The 18,894-nt window shown below is 45.9% G+C and overlaps 2 protein-coding genes across 7 annotated transcripts in view; both read right to left on the minus strand.

Annotated features, from left to right (window-relative positions):
* The window catches only part of LOC310642481 (protein mono-ADP-ribosyltransferase PARP12-like), a 33,139-nt gene extending 25,056 nt beyond the window's left edge, over positions 1 to 8,083 (minus strand). For all 6 annotated transcript variants that reach the window (XM_083366208.1, XM_083366209.1, XM_083366210.1 and 3 more), the window contains exons 1-2: positions 7,723 to 8,083; positions 1,930 to 2,062 (exon numbers count right to left, since the gene is read on the minus strand). In XM_083366208.1, coding sequence (XP_083222334.1) covers positions 1,930 to 2,062; positions 7,723 to 8,006 — 417 coding nt within the window. In that variant the 5' untranslated portion in view covers positions 8,007 to 8,083. The remainder of the gene's footprint in view (positions 1 to 1,929; positions 2,063 to 7,722) is intronic.
* Positions 8,084 to 10,293: 2,210 nt separating this feature from the next.
* Positions 10,294 to 18,868, minus strand: BCL2L14 (BCL2 like 14). Its single transcript, XM_083365919.1, has 5 exons — positions 17,970 to 18,868; positions 16,640 to 16,807; positions 14,797 to 14,867; positions 13,253 to 13,528; positions 10,294 to 11,790 (listed from the first exon to the last, which is right to left on the minus strand). Exons 1-5 carry the CDS (start codon positions 18,529 to 18,531, stop codon positions 11,749 to 11,751), a joined length of 1,119 nt encoding a protein of 372 aa, XP_083222045.1. The 5' UTR covers positions 18,532 to 18,868; the 3' UTR covers positions 10,294 to 11,748.
* Positions 18,869 to 18,894: the final 26 nt, after the last annotated feature.

An 18,894-nucleotide genomic window follows, 5' to 3' on the forward strand; every position in this document is an offset into this window, starting at 1 on the left:
GAGGACAACCTGTACGGAGGTTGGATATAAGTGTTGTGATTCCTCGCCAGCCAGCGGATCCAGCAGCTGAGTCTGAGGAATCAGAGGAGGAGGAGGGCCCAGAGTGACATCAGAGTCAGAGGAAGGCTCTGAGAAGCTCCAAGACTTACAGTCGGACGAGGAGCCCGGCCCCTCTACTCGTGCTCAGGCCGAGACATGGCTGTGCTGGGAGCCTGAGTTGGACAGTGATGAAGCACAGCTGGGAAAAATCCAGGATGTATGAAAACACCGGCAACAGAAGCGAGTAGGACAGAGGGATGCAATGGGGCGGCTCCAAAGGCAAAGGAGAAGGCATTAGGAAGCCACGCCTTGGCAGAATTATAAAAAGGGAAGGTGTGGGATGTGCTGGTTGCTGAGGGCAACTGTTCGTGTTGAGGATCGAGTTTCTGTGGACTGTGTTTGTTGGCCTTGGACACTGACTCAGGTCTGTGAATAATAAAAGGGGTTGGTTTTTTCTTGTGGTTCCTGCCTGTTTCTTGGAAGAGGGTTTCTCCTTGTGAGCGTAACAAGGACTCACGTAGGCTGGGACGGAACAATAATAGGTACAATAGCAGAATCTGGCAAGGATTGTGCTGGACCTGCTCCCCCTCCTTATACGTCAGTGAATTAGGGAGGTGTCTGTAAAAGCTGCTTCCATGGATATTCCCAACTTTAAAAATATTTCAGACCCTTTTTGCCTAAGTATCAATGTCATCTTCCTTACTGTCTACAATTACAGACCTGGAACAGACTACCAGTTCATCTGGTCCAACACTCTGCAATGTGTCAGGAAACCAATTCTTACTGGAGACTGTCCAGCCTCTTCATAAGAAAAGCCCCAGAGATGGAGAAGCCAGAACTTCTAAAGATAGACTGTTCCAATGTATCTTTTTAAAATTATCAGGCCAACTCAGAATTTAGTAACAACCCAGTACATGAATACTAACCCTAAAAACACCCAACTTCAACAATGTTACAAGACCACATGTATTGTACATACATCCATAATTCAACATATGTCTTAACTTAGATCTGGCAGCTATGTAAAAGTAGGGTGGAATAGCTTAAACTATATGGGGGGAAAAACTGAAGCAGCAGAATACAGAATATTGATCTAATGGATAAGAGATGATACTAAATCATGATTTAATATGAAATGCAAAGCTGGTACTCCAGTGAGAAAGTAAATCGGAAAAAACTACTGTAGGATTTGGCTGGCTTGTCTTTTTTTTCCTCTTTCTTTCAATTTCCTACAATTTATCTTTCCTCATTTGCCTGCATTAGTAGTGTACAAACTACTTATGTAGTCCCCAGATGTGTGGGACCAAGCTTTGGGACCTTCACTGAATCTCTGGGAGTCTGGGGACATGTTAAGGGGTAACATGGAATCCACTGCATTATCCTTTATATCAGGGGATCTTCAAACTTGGCCCTTTTATGACTTGTGGACTTCAACTCCCAGAATTCCTCAGCCAGGCACAATGGCTGAGGAATTCTGGGAGTTGAAGTCCACAAGTCATAAATGGGCCAGGTTTGAAGACCCCTGCTGTATATTCATTGGCCATTCAAAAATAAGGACTTGAAAGGAAAGTTTGTGTATTAACACTTGTTAGCCATCTCTAGGTGACTCTTGGGACTGGCAGCTATAGAAATTGAATAAACAGATCCCACAAATAACATGTAATCTTCAAACAAGTTGTGTCTATATAACATGTGTCTGTATAACATCCCTAACTCCTTATATTGAGCAAGGATTTTATCTTTCATATCAGAAGCAGCACTCTGATATGATTATCCCAAGTCTGACCTAAGTCAACAAGATCTACTCTTGCTAAACCAATTTTAAAACCCAGGTCCCTGAGATTGGTGGCTTTGTAACAAATAACCAGGCTATAAGTTGGCACAACTTACATCAGGTAAAAGAAAAGGGTCGTTCTGTAAAAGTAAAACACACAGTTCGTCTTCATTAAGGCCAGAGAGTTCGTGATTTTTCAAAACTTTCCGGTTAGTTTCTGATAAAATGTCATGCGAATACTTGCAAGCACTAAAAGAGAATAAAAGAAACAGAGATAAGTAAACTACTCAAAAGTTCTTAAAATTATAGTTGCATTTACAGAAACTCTATATATCCCATAATCCTATTTTTTCCTTTCAACTCTGAAATGCTAGCCCACACTGAAAAAAATACCAAGGACTGAGTCTTAAGAAAACTTGAGAAGTATAAGGAGCAGTGACAGTCACACCTAAAAACACACACACACACCACCAAAACTTTTGGGGCTTTAAAACATAGTGATGATTCATCATGTATTTAGCAACAACCCTGTAAGTTAACTGTTGCAGAGAAATAGATCCATGTGTGGGAAAACTCTGCCTCAAACCCTAAGCATACAGAGTCATGACCAAAAAACAAACTTTTATCTTCCCTTTAACTTTGTTCACTTACTTCATTGAATCACATGATTGAAATCACCGCTGTGTCATTAAACTGTAATTCAAAGTTGAGGAGACAACCGGGAGTTTTTTTAAATATATATATATATATATATATATATATATATATATATATATATATATATATATATATATATATATATATATATATATATATATATATTATCCAGGCAAGTATCATCCTTATTTTGCAAGCTCTACAGAATAAGGGCTACTAGCTAAATGTGAATTGGTTCATTAGAGAGTGAGAAAAAGTGCTTAATTTCCACATACATGCAGGCAGTCAACTTATGACCACAATCGAGCACAACATTTTTGTTGCTAAGAAAGTTGCTAAGTGAACTTTGCCCCATTTTATGATCTTTCTTCATTGTTAAGTGAATCACTGCAGTTGTTAAGTTAGTAACACGGATGTGAAGTGAATCTGGCTTCCCCACTGACTTTGCTTGACAGAAGGTCACAAAAGGGGATCACACAACCCTGTGACACTACAAATATCATAAATATGAGCCAGTTGCCAAGTGACTAAATTTTGATCATGTGACCATGGAGATGCTGCAACACTCATTAAGTGTGAAAATCGGTCATTGTCACTTTTTCCGGTGCTGTTGTAACTTCAAATTGTCACTAAATGAAGTGTTGTAAGTTGAGGATTGCCTGCATTATAACAACATTTAAATACAAAAGTTACATTTTCAGCACTGTGGAACAAGAGCAGACTGGAAAAAAACCCCACACCTTTAAACTTCACCTCCTTCCGATTCCGAAGGCCTTTGGGGGCTTCGTGCTCATGGTTTGAGGCAGCCACTAACTAGCTGGCTGCATTCAGACACAACAATGCAGAAAACCCACCATCCGTAACCCAGAAATCCCCAGGAGAAGATTTACGGTCACTCTCTTAAACCAAAGCTCCGTGAAGCAGTTTACGGCTCGATGTGAAACTTTGCAAGTCTCCACTAACCCACTTTCATTCTCTCCTACCGGTTGCAGCCCTGAGTAAGTCCCTTGGGTGTTTCCTGACCCTCAGCATCCCCCCCCCCCCACAGGGTGACACTGGCACTGGGCTCAGCCTCTTGCCCACTCAGCCAAGGCACGGGCAGATGGGGCAGAAAGTTTTCCGTCTCTGCATCCTGCTTTTAACTGGGGGTCTGCAAGCCCCAAATCTTGGCGGTGGGACGCTGTAACCCATAAGCCCCTCCCAGAGTCTCTGGGAAGAGGCTAGCGAAGGGAGAGGCCAGCCACAATTGGCCCCCTCCGCCTGCACTTATCCGGTGCCAAATCAGATCAGGTTACGCTCCACCGTTCCTCCTGCAGCTCACAAGGAAATCGAAACCGAAGACCAGGTTTGTAGCTGGCACGGAGGAGAGATGGGTGACTAATACAGTCTTTGATGTCAGACTGCACAGCAAAAAAACAAACAAAAGGCTCCCTGGTGCCCAGGCCATCAAGCCCACTGGCACAGGACGCCAGTAATCATTTTTAAGCCATTAAAGGGGCTAAGGTGGTCCTTCAGTCCACAAAGGGGACTTATGGGAGCCCAATTGTGAAGGTAAAACAGGGCACAACTTAGTCTGAGCAGCAAAGCCTGGGACCTTTGTAAGCTAGATGCTCACCCACCCGCCGGCCTCACAACTGTTGGCTTTCCCAGAGTTTTCAGCAATTCCTTTCGTCCTACCCCTCCTTCCACCTCCTCTGCTGCTTCTTCTATTCCCTCAATCTGTAAACTGGCCAAAGAATGTCAGTTTCTGCTCCAAGAAATCAGCCAGCCTTCATCTCAGCGTTTTTAAGCTTGGCCCCTTTAAGATGAGTGCAGTTCAATACCCAGAATTCTGGCTGGGGAATTCTGGGAGTTGAAGTCCAGAAAAACACTGACTAAAATCAACTACTCTTTGATTATTAGCCCTTCCTGCATTTGCTTCAGTTCTATGCATTTCCGCCCCCCCGCCCGCCCCCTGCCTCTGAAGACCCTGCCCTGCACATTCAAGGGTGGGGGGTCTTCAGAAATCGGCCCTGCTTTCCAGGGCTTGAAATTGTGCAGCAATAATCTCTGCAGAAAACTTCTGGCCAGCTCCCCTCTGGCCTCTGTATCTTTCGCCGCTAGCTCCATATTTACAATCTCCAAGGCCAGCCACTTGGCAGTCCCCCCCACCCCACCCCCAACGCTCACGCTGTGCCGTTTTCCTAGCAAAAAGAAGTCAGCGTTTTAGAGAAGAGGAGCCTCGAAGGGCTGAAGAGGGGGGTGGCTCTGGAAAGCAAGGGGGACTAGATCAGAGGTCCCCAACCTTGGCAACTTGAAGACTTCAACCCCGGGAGTTGAATTCCACAAATCTTAAAGTTGCCACGGTTGGAGAGCCCTGGATTAGATGGTCTCAAGAGATCCCTCCTAGTCTTTATATCCTGTCAGGGTGCTGCAGGAGAGTTTTCCCACACTGGGGTAGAAGACCCCCCAATTCCTCCCAACCCGTGGAATTTGTGACATCTCCCTCTTCCTTAGAGAAATCTGGAAGTACCCCCAAAGTCTGCTTCCGATGCTGCTGGTTTCCTTTCTCGATCCCTGGCATTATTGTGCCCTTCGCCCCTCAACATTTCGACTCATTTTTTCCACAAAAATCTTCCTTCTCCTTTGCAGACAAAAACAGTGAAAACCTCAAGAGGCTAAACAACCCTCAAACCAACCATTCACGCCTGTTGGGAAGCTTCTTTTAATCTGCATTTTAATTTTAATTTTCTATTTTGAAACGCCCCAAGTAAAATGAGTAGAATTTGTTTGGTTTTTGACTAGTCCCCAGAAACTACTTTAGTATCTTGATCCTCCAGGCTTGTCGAACTGCCAGAAATGGGGAAGAAGTCGCAATACACTGCGCGATGTCACGAGTTTGACATGCCTGATGTTGTACTCTGTCCTTTTTTTTAAAAAAAAAATTCCTCTAGTAAGAAAATGTTGTAATATGCAGAGGGTAACCAAATTGAATTAAGCAAATATATTATCCACATTAGTGAAAAATCCCAGAATGCAAATCTAGAATAGAACAGAACAGAACGGAACAGAACAGGACAGGATAGGATCTGGAAGGGACCCTGGAGGTCTTCTAGTCCAGCTCCCTGCATGAGCAGGAGAATTTATCCCATTTCAGACAAGGGAAAAAAAAATCTCCAGAGATGGAGCACCCACGATTTCTGGAGGCGAGCTGTTCCACTGGTTGGTTGTCCTCACTGTTAGGAAGTTTCTCCTTAATTCCAAGTTGCTTCTCCCTTTGGTCAGTTTCCAACCACTGTTTCTCCTCCTTCCCTTTGGCCCTTTGGAGAATAACGTGACCCCCCTCTTCTTTGTGGCAACCCCTCAAATACTGGAATACTGCTATCATGTCTCCCCTATTTCTTCTTTTCTTTAGGAAGAAACAGGGGCAACATGATAGCAGTATTCCAGTATTTTATCTATTGGGATACGAGTTAAAGTCTGGCCATATCAGGACTTTGAGAAAGTCACCACTGATATAAAATCAGATTAACACAAACTATGGTCTAAAGCAGGGTTTGTCAAACTGCTGGCCCAAGGGCCGGAGGTGTCACGCAGAAGCCGCACCCGCCCCATTGCCGGCAATGGCAAAACCGTCCCAATACGTTGCGCGACGTCACGTGACATCGTGAGTTTGACATGTCTAGTCTAAAGAGTCAGTTTGGTCTAGTGCAGGGGTAGGCAACCTCGGCTCTTTTATGACTCATGGACTTCAACTCCCAGAATTCCTGAGCCAGCTGGCTCAGGAATTCTGGGAGTTGAAGTCCACGAGTCATAAAAGAGCCGAGGTTGCCTACCCCTGGTCTAGTGCAACATGGCTGGCTCAGGAGTTCTGGGAGTTGAAGTCCACGAGTCATAAAAGAGCCGAGGTTGCCTACCCCTGGCCTAGTGGTTAAGGGACCAGGATAGGAAGCAGGGGACCCCGAGTTCAAGTCCCATCTTAGAGATGAAAGCCAGCTGGACAACTTTGGGCCAGTCCCTCTCTCTCAGCCCAACCCACCTCACAGGATTGTTGTTGTGGGGAAAATAGGAGGAAATTGAAGTTCGTTACGTTGAGTTATTTGTAGAAATAAAGAGGGGGGAGACTGGGGGTTGAAGGCCACCCATCTTAAAGTTGCCAGGGTTGAGACAGACTCTTCTAGAACATACTTCTAAGCCTCACGGGAAAAGCTACGCTACTCTTTCCCAGAAGGGAAATGCTTGGTATATTGAAAATCTGAGTTATAATGGAGCTAATTAAGAACAGATTCCTACAGAGCTTCACGCATCAATAAAGCCACCAGATCTCCAGGAAACTGACTTGGGAGATCTTCAAGCCACTTCCCTGAACCATTTCACAACGTTTTGATCTGGCAAATAGCTTCACGCATCAATAAAGCCACCAGATCTCCAGGAGACTGACTTGGGAGATCTTCAAGCCACTTCCCCGAACCATTTCACAACGTTTTGATCCGGCGAATAACCAGATCGTCCAATTCTCCACCTGGAGATCAAGTCGGCCGTTCTTATAAGCGGCATTCAGCTAATTTTTTGCTGGGTTTGGCCGTTAAGCCATATAAATAAATAAATAAGCTGCCTTTAAAATAAAACAAAAACTACGTTCACTCTTACCCCCAACTCTTAGACCTGCTGACACCAATTCTTGTCCCTTTGAAGACAAGGTCGAGCCCCGGCTGGGGCAAATGGTTTTGTGTGGGCAGCACCCTTTTAATCCACCACCATTTTAATTCGCAGAAAGCCGCTTCTGGCCCCCAAACCTCCGGGGCCCGGCTGGGGTTTGGGTGGGTCCGGATTCGAAACGGTTCAAATAAGGCACCAAGGCCCGTTTCGGGGGGGGGTCCCGGGCGGCTCCCAGGGTCTCGCCTGGCCTCTGATGGGGCTCCAACGGGGTGGGGTGGGGGGGTTGGGGGGAAATCGCGATTAAACGAAGCCACAAAAAGTGCTCGGGGGTCGAGACGCGGCTTGTGGCCTTCTGGCCACTCACACGGGAGGGTTTGGAAAGGCGCTTCGAGTTTCCTTTTGGAAAAAGGGGAAGGGGCTTCCCGGCTGCAGAGGTTTCCCTTCTGGCTTAAGCGCAGCTGCCCCCCCCGTCTTTGGGTTACGCCCCAGTTCCCCTCCCCTCCCCCCTCCCGCGCCCCGGAGCCCCCCTGACCCGAAACAACCCCCCCCGTTCTCCCGCCAGCCCCTCCCCCCCGGCCAGCCGGAGATCACGAGGACTAGCGCCCCTCTCTCACCCGGCCCGGCATCTCCCGCGGAGGTTCAGCTTGCAGAGGTGGAGCCCGGGGCAGCCCGGGCAGGCCTGGCGGACGCAGAGGCGGACGGCCGAGACGGCCAGCACGGAGGGCTCCCCGGAGACCCCCGGCTGCACCAGGAAGCGCTCCGGCCCCGCGTCCCGCAGCACCTGCTGCAGCTGGCCCGCCGACAGGCCCGCCTCCCCGGGCAGCTCCGAGAGCGGCAGGCGGCCGCCCCGCGAGCACAGCACCTTGGCCAGGTAGCCGCTCACCGCCGGGTCCGCCATGCCTGCCGCCGCCGCCGCCGCCGCCGCGGAGCCGCCCGGCCAGCCGGAATCGAAAGCGAAGCGAGGGGCGGGGCCAGGAGGGGCGGCGTCCGCTCTGCCCCGCCCCGTTGGGAGGGAGGGAGGGGCTGCGGCCGGCCACGCCCCCCCCCCGCCCCCCGCCCGGGCAGCGGGACCTCCAGTCCGCGGTGGAAAGCGGAGCTTTGCCTTAAGGGAGGAAGGAAAAGAAAGGAAGGATGGAAGGAAAAAGAAAAAAGAAAGAAAGAGGTTAAAATTATGACTTTTGCCTTTCTTTCTCTCGGGTAATTGCCATGTCATTCCTCCTCTTCCCCTAATATTTTCTTCTTTCAACGAAAATTCCAAATAAGACTTCCATTCTTAATTTTCTTTTTCTTTTTTTTAAAAGAATGCTTTATTTCTTGTTCCTTCAAAAGAGAGAGAGAGAGAGAGAAGAGAGAAAGAAGAGAGAGACAGAGAAGTTTAGAGAGAGAGATGGAGAAGAGAGAGAGAGAGAGAGAGAGAAGAGAGAAAGAAGAGAGAGAAGAGAGAAAGAAGAGAGAGACAGAGAAGATTAGAGAGAGGAGAGAGAGAGATGGAGAAGAGAGAGAGGAGAAAGAGAAGAGAGAGAGAGAGAGAGAGAGATTGTACTCCAATCTGAAGATTGCCTCCATTTCCATCCCACCCCACCCAGGACCCATAAGCCAGCCTGCCCGGTGAGACTAAAAGCTTATACTCCGTTTCCCAATAAAGCCCATAAGTTGGTTTTCTTGCAATAATGATAGAAGGGAGGCAGAAGATGGAGGAAAGAAGAAAGTCTTAACTGAAGGAGCAAATCCAACGTTCAGTGGGCAAAATTCCTCTTCCCGGGAATCAGAAAAACAACCCACCCAAACATCTGCTCATTCAATCGGTGTCCACCAGAGGGCAGCAACACGCCATGAAATGGCTGTGCAAAATAACCCCGGCATTCTGCACATCTGGCTGGGGCCGTCAGTCAACTGTGCTCCAGCAATTACCAAAGTCATATTCAGAAGCTGTGTTCGTGTGATAGGACTTCCTAGCTTCTATTTCCTGCCTTCTGGGTTTCTTCTGGAGCAACAGGAGGCCAGAACTTCAAGGAGACCCTGTGGCCTTCTGGGCACGTGGGAGGTACTTTTTTTTAATACTGGTGCGGGATCACCTGTGACTCTCTCGTCCACCTTTGAGGTGCTTCAAAATAGAGATAGAAATCCAATCTCCTCGCCTCCCCCTCCCCTCAGCCATCAGAGTAACCATAAATTGGACCGTTGGGTATCCTAAGAAGACCAAGGTAAAGGTAAAGGTTCCCCCGCACACGCGTGCTAGTCGTTTCCGACTCTAGGGGCCGGTGCTCATCTCCGTTTCAAAGCCTAAGAGCCAGCGCTTGTCCGAGGACGTCTCCGTGGTCATGTGGCCGGCATGACTAGACACCAAAGGCGCACGGAACGCCATTACCTTCCCACCAGAGTAGTCCCTATTTTTCTACTTGCATTTTTACGTGCTTTCGAACTGCTAGGTTGGCAGAAGCTGGGACGAGTAACAGGCGCTCACTCTGTTACTCTGCAACAATTCTACCAGGTTTCTTTTCTGGACCATTTCATCCCATTTTGCTTTCAATCTGCGTAGGATTCCTGATGCGTGGATGGCCTCGGCCTCTCAAAAGCGAAATCCCTGAGAAATCACGACGCTTTGCAGTTGTGGATAAGTGTCAATAACATACCCGGATTTTGACCGACACTTGCTGTTCAACAATATTTTTCTTGAGGCTTTTTTTAAAAAATGTGGTTATTGGCAAAAATTGCATGATCTCTAGGATTAAGCTGGGAGAGCAATACCCAAATGCACTGCAATAGTTCAGACTATGTTTCTCTTTAATACCAAACCACCGAATTACTCTTTTTCCCACGGAACCGCACTCCACGGAGTCAGCCTTTGCAGGGTTCTTCCACAATTTCAGAACTGCAAAATGTACCCCCTGGTCAAACCCCCATTTTCCAATCTAAAAAAGAAATCACTTCCACCCCTTCTGAGGAAACGCTTTAGTCCTTGTGCGAATTGAACTGGGGCTGAGGATGTGGCCTCTGCAGTACCGTTGCATTTTCTGGCTTTTTTAAAATTTTGATGGTTTCTGATAAAAATGACTGTTATCGCCGTGTGCTACCAGAAGTGGTTCCTTTGCGTGTGGTTTTTGGTCTTGCATCTCTGAGGAATAAGACTGCATCTTCAGAGCTAACTCAGTGAAAGCTGAGGCAACTTCAGTAGATTTGTTGCCTTGAATTCGGTTTGCACTTTTTTTAATCTTAAAAGTCTGATTGGTTTCTCCTATAAGCGACACAAGATTGAAGGTAACTGTGAGAGGTCAGCAGGATGTAGTGGTGAAGGTGGTGGACTGGGACTGGAGGGACCTGAGTTCCAATTCCCCCTCAGCCACAGAGTCTTGGGGGGATTGGGGGCCGCTCCCTCCCTCTTGGTCCATGTGGTCCAGTCAGTGGACAAGCTGTTGGACTCACAGCAGGAGAGGCAAACTCTGGTCCTCCCTTTGCCTGAAGCCAGCTGGGTGACCTTGGGTCAGTATGTTCCTCTCGGCCCTAAAGACCATCAGTCCCTGGGACAACCTGGTGCAAAAACAAAACACCCCAAAGTGATGGCTGTTGTTGTTGGTACTTAGACAAGGCCAGGGGACTCGAGGCTCAGAGAAACAACAGTGTTGATCATTAGCGTGTGACTCTTCAAAAACCTCATTACTGAGAGAGTGGTCTCAATTCACAACCAAGAAAGCCGTCTTCATCTCTAAGAGAAGTTGAAGAGGTGAACACCGTGATTCCAGGCTCGTTTTTCCAGCTTTTAAGATACCAAGGAAGGAGGGAAGAACCGCGCTCACCCAGCAGAGGAACTAAAGAAGAAAATGTAGAGAAGAAGGGTGTGTGTGTGTGTCACTTGTTTTATTGTTCTATTAGTTATGTACATCTGAATCAATTGTCGTGACTTAAGCTAATTTTGTCTCTTAGGATTAATCACTTTCAGATCCAAATTCGGGTCTATCATCCCTAAACACACCTCCTTGGGCCAAAGTCATTGTGTCATTTTCTATTTACACGTGTACCAAACCTCCCCAAGAAAGGCAGCGAGAGGTCTGTTCAACTAAATAAGCAAGCATCTAAAGACCATTAAGCCAAAGAAAGCAGCAACGTTGACAAGGCCCCAGGGGAAAAGGCAAGCAGGTCACAAAAAGTCAAGATGTAGCCGCCATCTTGTCTTTTTGGGATACCGTCCTTCAGGCACCTTCTGGGAAAGGAGATCATGGCAGCCCGGCGTTCGTCTTCACGTCCCTGGCTCAACCACTTCTCTTTCCCTAAAGTGCTCATGCAGACTGAAGAAGCAAGGATGAGTCGCGTGCTTAACCTGAAGCCAAAGCTGCAAAATAAGTGGTTTCTTCCCATCCAAAGACTTCCGATCCCTCTGGTAAGAAGGACGCACGGCTCCTTCATCTCTTGCTCAGGTTGAGCAGGACTAAGACAGCATCAGCCATTGCAGACCCTCCCTCGTCCCCTGACATCCAGTGCTGCCATTGCTGGTCTTTCAAAAGTTTCCATGACTCCCCATATTGGAGGCAATCATCTCCCCATATTGGAGGCAATCACGGGAGTGGCTAGGTTTGCCTTTTTCCTCTCACATCCCCATCACTTTCTCCGTATTAACCAACGCTCTTGAAGAAGATCTCCTTTCCTCATTCAACTTCTTCCTGGTCTGGTAATCCTAAGGCTTTCATCTGGAAGAAAAGGAGAAAGGGGGTCGGTGGGATTTATACGTGTTTCCAGGTTTCTTGCGAGTTGTGAGCCTGAAGCTTGAATACGCACTGACCGGCGTTTCTCAGCTGAGAAACACTTTGTCACGGATGGTCTGTGAGAACTCCCCTCTTTGTTATGCCTGCCTTTGGGGCGTGAAAGGAGCTACCGAGCACGCGAACCAACATGGCTGGTGGTTTGTGGGCCGTCTGTTCAGCCACACGTGTGCAGAACACACATCAACAGAACGTTTCTGGAACTCAATTAGAGACTGCTGAATATGAAGATGGCCTTCCTAAAGGACACAGAATTTACACGCTTATTCCTACAGCTTATTCCTACAGTTCAGTGGGCGGGACTAACACAGAAATCAGCCCCAGCATCAAATGATCCAAGCATTGAAATGAGGAGGAACAAAAAAAAGCCCCAAATTCTCAAATCCCACAAATGTCAATCTTCTTGTCTGTTTTTATGCAAAATCTAATGCAAAAATTCAGAACTCTCATATATATATATATACATATATATATATATATATATATATATATATATATATATATATATATATATATATATATATATATATATATATCTCACCTAGAGTCACTTGATAGATAGATACAAAGGGCATACAAATTTAATTAATAAATATTCTTGCTACAGATCTGCTGTTTTTGAAAGTATCCCTATTCAGAAGAAAATAGATTTTGTTCGAGAAAGGGAGGGGAAAAAACTGCTGCGGTGGCACATACAGACAGCGCTGAGAAGAGTGTGAGTTCCCTTCAGTTCCCAAAACTCTGCTGAGTACTGTAAACGTGAAACCACAAAATGCCTACCTTCCCTGTTAAAGTCTTGTGGCATAATACTGCAATATTGTGTTAAAATCAATGGATTAACCAAAATTTAATCCTTGGGATTCCCAGCAGTTGTCCTACTCATCAATCCCTAAAAGCTCTTAAAAATCTCCTCCTCCGTTGCGTCATTTTGCAGAGATACCATTCGTGGAATTCTCTGAGAAGATTTAATTTTTCAGTTCAATTACTTCCTTCTTCCCGGAAGAGCTTATGAAAACATAGGCAGTTACAGGAACAATAATATTGACGAACACGCTGGTTTCCTTTAAAGTTGATGCCCTCTACAGACTGCAAAAAACTGTACAATTATCTCTCTCAAAGTGGGCAACAGACCGTAGCTTCTAAGAACATGTGGCTCAAGTTCATTTAAACCATTCTTATTCCTGTAACCGCATATGTTTTCATAAGCTCTTTCAAGAAGAAGGTAGTAATTGTAGGTGATTTTTTTTAACCCCGGAAACTATTAAGATGGGTGGACTTCAACTCCCAGACTTCCCCAGACAGCGTGCTGTCTGGGGAATTCTGGGAGTTGAAGTCCATCCATCTTAAACTTTGCTACAGCTGAGAAAAGCAAATTTAGACTATCGCTTACCAATCCCCCTTGGCTTTGGATCCAAGGGCTGAAGTTTTCCTGCAGATATTTTGTTCCAAAGCCTAGCACAAGATTCATGGGGTGGTTGTCCATCACAGTGAGTCTGGTGGTGGCTTCCATAATCAACGCAAGTTTGATCCTCTTAAGTTCATCCTCTGAACTGACCGTGGAGTCTGTGGGTATCTCCTCAAGGAACTGGTCTGCCACTCTCCTGAAGAAGGCGTAGGAGGGCATCATGTCCCAGATACACTGGCATAAGGTCTTATCCTTCTTCATCTGGAAGAGGAAAGAGAAAATTTATTTAGTTGCTTATTTATTTGCTTATTCGTTTTATTTATTATTTATTTAGCTAGCCAAATTCTTCAACAAGTCGTCTAGGTCAGATTGTTTTCTTTTCTCAAATTGTGTTATATGAAGACAAACAAGAATTCCTCAAGAAATGGGTGGAATGGATTAATGGATGGAAACGTATCAAGGAGAAAGCCACCTAGAAGTAAGGAGAAATTTCCCAAGAATGACAGCCAGTAGAACGGCTTGCATCCTGAAGTTGTGGGTGGTACATCAGTGGGAGCTTTTAAAGAAGAGACTGGACAACCATTTGTCGGAAGTGCTATAGGATTTCTTGCCTGAGCAGGGGGCTGGACTAGAAGACCTCCAAGGTCCCTTCCAACTCTGTTATTCTGTATTCTATTCTGCATTTTGATGAGATTGCATGAGAAACTAAGGGCCAAAAGCAAGAAGATGCTCAGTCATTCAAATGGTTCCTCTTGATAACATTTGTAAATCCCTGGTCTAGATGACTTTATCACTGAAGACAATTTGAGCTTTAACATCTCAGAAGCTATGATAGTATCAAATTTATATCCTATTACATGTCTGTGGGAGCTCAAAGTGAGTTACTTAGGACTCTCTCCGTATTTTATTCCACCCTCACCCATAAGTTAGGTTGTTTTATGCCCCTCTTATGATAATGGTGGCTTTTTTGAGAGTTTATTCCAGTGAAATAATGTGTCTCTATTCGTGGCTTTTCCAAAGACTTTAATGAGATTTACTCCCAGGTAAGGGTGTCTAGGATTACAGACTCTGTGATTTTTTTAAAAATCACCTTTCTAATCCAAGTCTGTGAAAATACTTCTAGGTGCTCTGAAAATTGAAAAATCACAGAGTTGAACTTTAGGGGGCGGGGGAGGGAAATTGCGTGCTCAACATAAGACAGGGGAACTTGTAAATAATGACTTATTTCAGAGATGGCCAATTTTTGCATTCTCGGAGCAGTTTTCTCTTTGACGGTGGGGAATCTAATGAAGCCTCAAATTGCTCCGTGCTCTCTCTGAATTCAAGGGAATGGCTTTTCCCTCTGCTGGAAGGAGGTCACGCCTGGCTTTTAGGAGAGTTTTTATTTATTTGTTTTTTGGAGAAGACAGCCCTGAAATCCGGGCACTATGTTGTAAATGAAGACAAACAAGGGAGGGAAGTGAGAGCTCCCTCAATTAATTTGCAAATCAGAGCATTGGAGTCCCTGCCACCTTAGGCTACGTACTTACCTTCTCCTCCAGTTCATCTCCTGATTTCCGTAACAAGGCAACTATTGCATCAATAACCTTTTGTTCGTTGTCTGGTGGAAAGATAAAAATAACTGGTTCATTTTCTCTTAAGGCAGCAAGTAAAATAACAAAGCGCTTGGACTTATGAGGTTGTAAGAAATGATTGGTTGCTTAGATGCCATCAAGCTGTTCTCAACTCCTTTGACCACATACAGTAGATTTTCTCCAGAAAAAAAAAAAGATTACTGGATAAACAGTAGACAAGGCGCCTAAAATGAGGACCCAGATTGTTGGGGGCAATTAAGCTGACTTTGTAATAACGCCGCTTGGGGTGTGTGTGTGAAAGCCCTAACAAGCAGGCATATACATAGAATGAAGGCTACTGCTAAGCTTGTAAAGCCGCCCTGAGTCTTCGGAGAAGGGCGGGATATAAATGGAATTAAAATAAAATAAATAAATAAATGCCTCCAGTCTCCTCCTGCTTTCAGGACCCTGGTTTGTTCCAACCACAAGCCTCACCCGCATGGAAAACAAAGTACAGGCGGCTTATGGATGCCTTAGATTATTTTCCATCACGCTAAGGATTTTGTCCCCTGCAACCAAGGAGGAGGATGTTGTCCGGTTTGGTCTGCTTCTGCTCTCAGATGAAAAATCTGAAATAAGGTCAGATGTCCCCTCCAGAGAAAGAGGCCTCTGTGGGGATCCTTTCATGACCCACGCTTGCTGGTGGCGCAGTGGTTAGAGCGCAGCACTGCAGGCGAATTCTGACTGCAGTTCGTCGGTTCGATTCTCACCAGGCTCAGAGTTGACTCAGCCCTCGCTCCTTCCGAGGTTGTAAAATAAGGACCCAAGTCATCGGGGGCAACAGACTGATTCTCTAAACTGCTTAGAGAGGGCTGTAAAGCAGTGTGAAGTGGTAGATAAGTCTAAGTGCTGTTGCTGTTGCTTCTCCAGGCTTGCTCAGAGTGGCCTATGGGGTAGGTTGACTGCAGGGCCAACGGAAGGAGAGCTTTTGGGTTGGCTGGCCAGAGGACCACTGCTGCAGCAGGAAGCAGAAATGGCTGGAAGAGGCTGTGATGCTCACAGCAGCTCTCCTTGGCCAGCAGGGGGCACTGAAGCAGCCGGTTCCTATACAGCTGGCAAAGGTTCCCGTTTGGGGGGGGGGAAGTTCTACCTCTTGCAACATCAGGTTTACTACGCAGTTCCAGGCTACGCCAGCCCTAACCTGGTCACTGTATCATCCATACCAATGTTCCTCAACCTTGGCCATACGTGGATTTCAACTCCCAGAATTCCCCATAGTTGAAGTCTACACATCTTCAAGTGGTTGAGGAACATTGATCTATACAATTGAAAACCTCAGCCGCGTTCTTCTCTTCTTCCTCTTAAATACAGATTTCCCTTTTTTTATAAGAGGAGTTGGGTGTAGTTCAGCTCCCCAAAGACAATGGAGGTGTATTCTTGCTAACCCCTCCTTTCCAAGTCCTTTATTTGAGCCCTGTTGTTTAGCTAAGCAAGATGGCCTCTCCATGCCAGTGCTGCTGAGTAACCATGGTTTGGAAACAAGGATCTAGAAGTCCCTCAATCACCAGTTGAACAGGAGCCTGGGAAATCTTTTGCCCTGTGCATGTCCTGTGAATACATTCAAGAGCCCTCGGTAAAATATTGTGGAGAATGGTTGAGTTGAAATGGGTGGAGCTGCTATGAGGCATATAGAAAGCAAGTTAGGGCCTCATCTAGAACTTGTGTCCTAATGGAAATCTTCGGCAGTGCCCACGTGGACAAGGGGTGTGAACAGAAAATCAGTAGCAAGAAATATCCCCATGAAGGAAAAACACTTCACCTAATCCATCATCCTCAGCTGGTGGGATTGGCTTGCTGGCTGAGCCACCGTCTTCTTCTAGATTCAGTGCCCGTTCCACTACCACGATGCTCTTCTTCCCATCAGGAAATCTGGAACAATCCACTATCTCAACCAGTCTCTCTGCCAAACGAGGGATGTCCGAGTCATCTAGGAAAGCAAAACAAGAGTGGAACAATTCCATTCAACCATCTCCCTCCAGCGAATGCTTTATTCAAGAACATACAATCAGAAGATGCCTTCGGTCATTATGGCAGAAACATGAACAGCAGCCATTTTGGAATCCAGGCTGGCTCCATCACCACAGAGTTTTGGAGGGAAAGGAGAACGGCCCATGAAGGCTACAGGTAGTCCTTGACTTATGACTTATGAGGTATCTTTCTTAAGCATGCCCAAGGTTTATGGCCCTTTCCCCCACAGTTGTTAAGCAAATCACTGCAATTGTGAAGGGAATCAGTCACCAGGGGAATCCGGTTCCTCCCCTGGACTTTGCTTGTTGGCTGCAAAGGTCAAAAATGGTGATCACATGACCCCAGGATGCTGCAAGTGGTTTTTATCTTGTGAGTGTAGGGGGTGCTATACTAGTCGTAAGTATGAGGATCAGTCATAAGTCACCTTTTTCAGTGCCATTGCAACTTCAAATGGTTGTTAAATGAAAGTTAAGGACCACCTTCACTGGCGAGCTGGGGAATTCTGGGAGTTGAAGTTCACAGGTCTTAAAAGTGGCCACAGTTGGACATCCCTGGTATAAATCATAACAAACCGTTCTTTCTTGGTAGCAATCCACCCGCCATTACCATACGTTGGTTCCTCTCTTTTTCCTTATCACAGAAAGTCCACACTTCGTTTGAGAAAGGGGAAGGGAAACGTTACTTTTTTAAGAAAATCAGGTCCACATTTTCCATTTAAATATAAAAACTGGAATAATCAAGCAATAAACGTATCATTGTTCTCGCAAAGGCTATATTAAGTAGATATATAGACCTGATATACTCACAGACGGTCAATAAATTTATTACTGTACACGTCCGTACAAAAGTATGCAATCAAAAATAACGAGAGGTGATTGAAACTCTGCTTATTTTCACAGCATATAAAAGCTTCAAGCACACCCTGCAGTTGCCATCTTGTGGTCAACCATTATCAGAAATAATAATAATAAATAAACCTTTATTGTCAAAGTACAACATGTGTACATTGAGATTAGCTGAGCCTCCCCCCGTAAGTTGTCAGAAGGTCATTTATAAGAACCGTTATGCTACCAAAATTATTCCAGCTTACTGTATATAACCCTAATGAATAATAAGCCTACTTTGCCTTCCTGATAAACCCTGAATTCTGGAGACCAGCTTCATGGCATGGCCGTTGACGGAGTCCTGCTTTCGGAATACTCTTTGGCCCCTGGTGTCTTCTGCTTGTGGCCTTAGGCAAGAAGGAATACAGAAGCATTTCCAGTTGGTTCTTGTCTTTGCCTTCTTGGCCTTCTTCTTCTTCTTCTTCACCACCTTTTTCTGGTCCTTCTGGTTTGGTGGTTTATGATCTTCTGGAGAAATTTCTGGAAAGGGGACTTCTTCTTCCTTGGCTAGAGTGTTGACTTGTACAACCCGTTTCCTTTCTTCCTGGACTCTGGGTTCTCTTTCCAGTAATTGCCCATATTTGCTTGCAGACAGTCGCCGCTGTGCATAGGCCATCAGCACTCTGAACTCCAGGCTGGTTCTGTCTGTGTCCTCCAGAGGGATTTCTTCCATACTGTCCAGCCCGTTCTTGTATTCATTGTTCATCTTGCGGCTTCTATCGGGCCCTTCCACTCTACAGCAAAAGAAGAAAACCCAAGTTGCTTTAAGGTTTTCACACCATTCCTTCTTTTCCACCATTTTAATTCTCAGCTGAGGAATGTAATGGACATTTTGAGATGCCAAGGTGGTAGCTGGACAAAACTCTGCTTTACACCCAACACCCCAGTCCAAGGAGGGTCAAAAACCGCTGAGATAGCACCACCAAATGGTAGGACATTAAAAACCAAAAGAGGTGGGGCTTTAATCACATAATTGCAACCACCACAATCTTGACATTTCTGACCCCTTCCCATGGATTCCCCAGATGGTTTCAAGGAGACGCATCTCAGATAATGGTGGCCGAGAATCAGAAGGAGCCGAGGAGCCCTTTTTCTGACAAACACATTTTATCGAAGCTCAGGAGTTTCTTAACCACAGGATATCTCCTCCTCCTTGCCTGCA

Source organism: Vipera ursinii (genome assembly GCF_947247035.1).
Source record: "Vipera ursinii genome assembly, chromosome: 6".
NCBI lineage: Eukaryota > Metazoa > Chordata > Lepidosauria > Squamata > Viperidae > Vipera > Vipera ursinii.